The sequence below is a fragment of the Dipodomys ordii genome, unplaced genomic scaffold (assembly GCF_000151885.1).
Source record: "Dipodomys ordii isolate 6190 unplaced genomic scaffold, Dord_2.0 Scaffold11, whole genome shotgun sequence".
Lineage (NCBI taxonomy): Eukaryota > Metazoa > Chordata > Mammalia > Rodentia > Heteromyidae > Dipodomys > Dipodomys ordii.
The window spans coordinates 17,622,175-17,623,216 of NW_012267227.1; the positions used below are offsets into that span (position 1 = coordinate 17,622,175).

The 1,042-nt window shown below is 69.5% G+C and overlaps 1 protein-coding gene across 1 annotated transcript; it reads right to left on the reverse strand.

Moving 5' to 3' along the window:
* Positions 1-265: 265 nt before the first annotated feature.
* On the reverse strand, positions 266-1,042 carry Chst14 (carbohydrate (N-acetylgalactosamine 4-0) sulfotransferase 14; the record flags this gene model as incomplete). The annotated part of the gene is made up of 1 exon (XM_013010004.1): positions 266-1,042. A coding segment is annotated over one exon (747 nt), but the record flags the coding sequence as incomplete, so codon positions are not given.

Sequence of the window (1,042 nt, forward strand, 5' to 3'; positions counted from 1 at the left end):
GATGAATACCTCGCTAACCAACTAAGGGTCCCAGGGAACCAAGATCGCAGGACCCCACTAAGAGACACCCCCCTCTTCCTCCCCCTGAGGCACAGCCGGTCCCCCTGTCCCCATCTTGTCCACTGTGGGCACGACCCTCCTCTCTCTGGACAAGGAACTCTGGCGGGGGGAGGTGGGGGGGGCAATGCCTGTCATCTAGCTCTCTGGAGACCTTGGAGAAGCCCCAGCTTCCCCCCCTCCAGAACCAGGGGTTCCCAGCCCCCCCTCCCTTCCCCAACCCCAGCCGTGGTGGTGGTCACTGGCGGCAGGCCTCCCGGGTGACATTGGGCAGCGGGTAGGCGAAGAGCGAGAAGTCCAGGATGTACTTGGGCAGCACGTCGTGCAGCAGGGCGCGCGGGGCGCTGCACAGGTGGTAGTGCAGGCTCTCGGGGCTGGCGGGCCGGTACCAGGCCTGGCGCGCGGGGAAGCGCACGTGGGGCGGCGCCCGCACGCGCTCCAGCACGTGGTTGGCGTCGGCCTCCAGGCGCTCGTAGGAGCCCACGAAGTCGTAGCGCACGGCGCAGGGCTGGCACAGGTGGTAGACGGGCATCCAGTGCTCGTTCATGCGCTCGGGGTCCTCGTCCGCCAGGTAGCGCAGGAACTCGGGGAAGGTGACGTCGTCGCCCGCGGGGTCGGGCCCGGCGCCCGGCCGGTAGCGGCGCACGATCTCCGCCCCGTAGCGGCGCTGGTACTCGGGGATCTCGCCGAACTTGTTGCGGTAGGCGGACAGCAGGCGCTCGGCGGGGTCGCGCACGAACAGGAACTTGAAGTAGTGGCGCAGGCGGTGGCGGATCTGGTCGGGCCGCAGGTCGGCCAGGAACACCAGGTCGGCGCGGTGGTCCATCTTGAGGCGCGCGTCCACGCTGCCCAGCGCGCCCGCCAGCACCTTCAGCACGCGCTTCCAGTTGGAGCAGGCCACCTTGGGCACGTAGCAGTACAGGAAGCGGTAGCGATCGCTCACCAGGACGTGGCGGAGCAGCGTGCGCCGCGGCCCGGCCGGCAG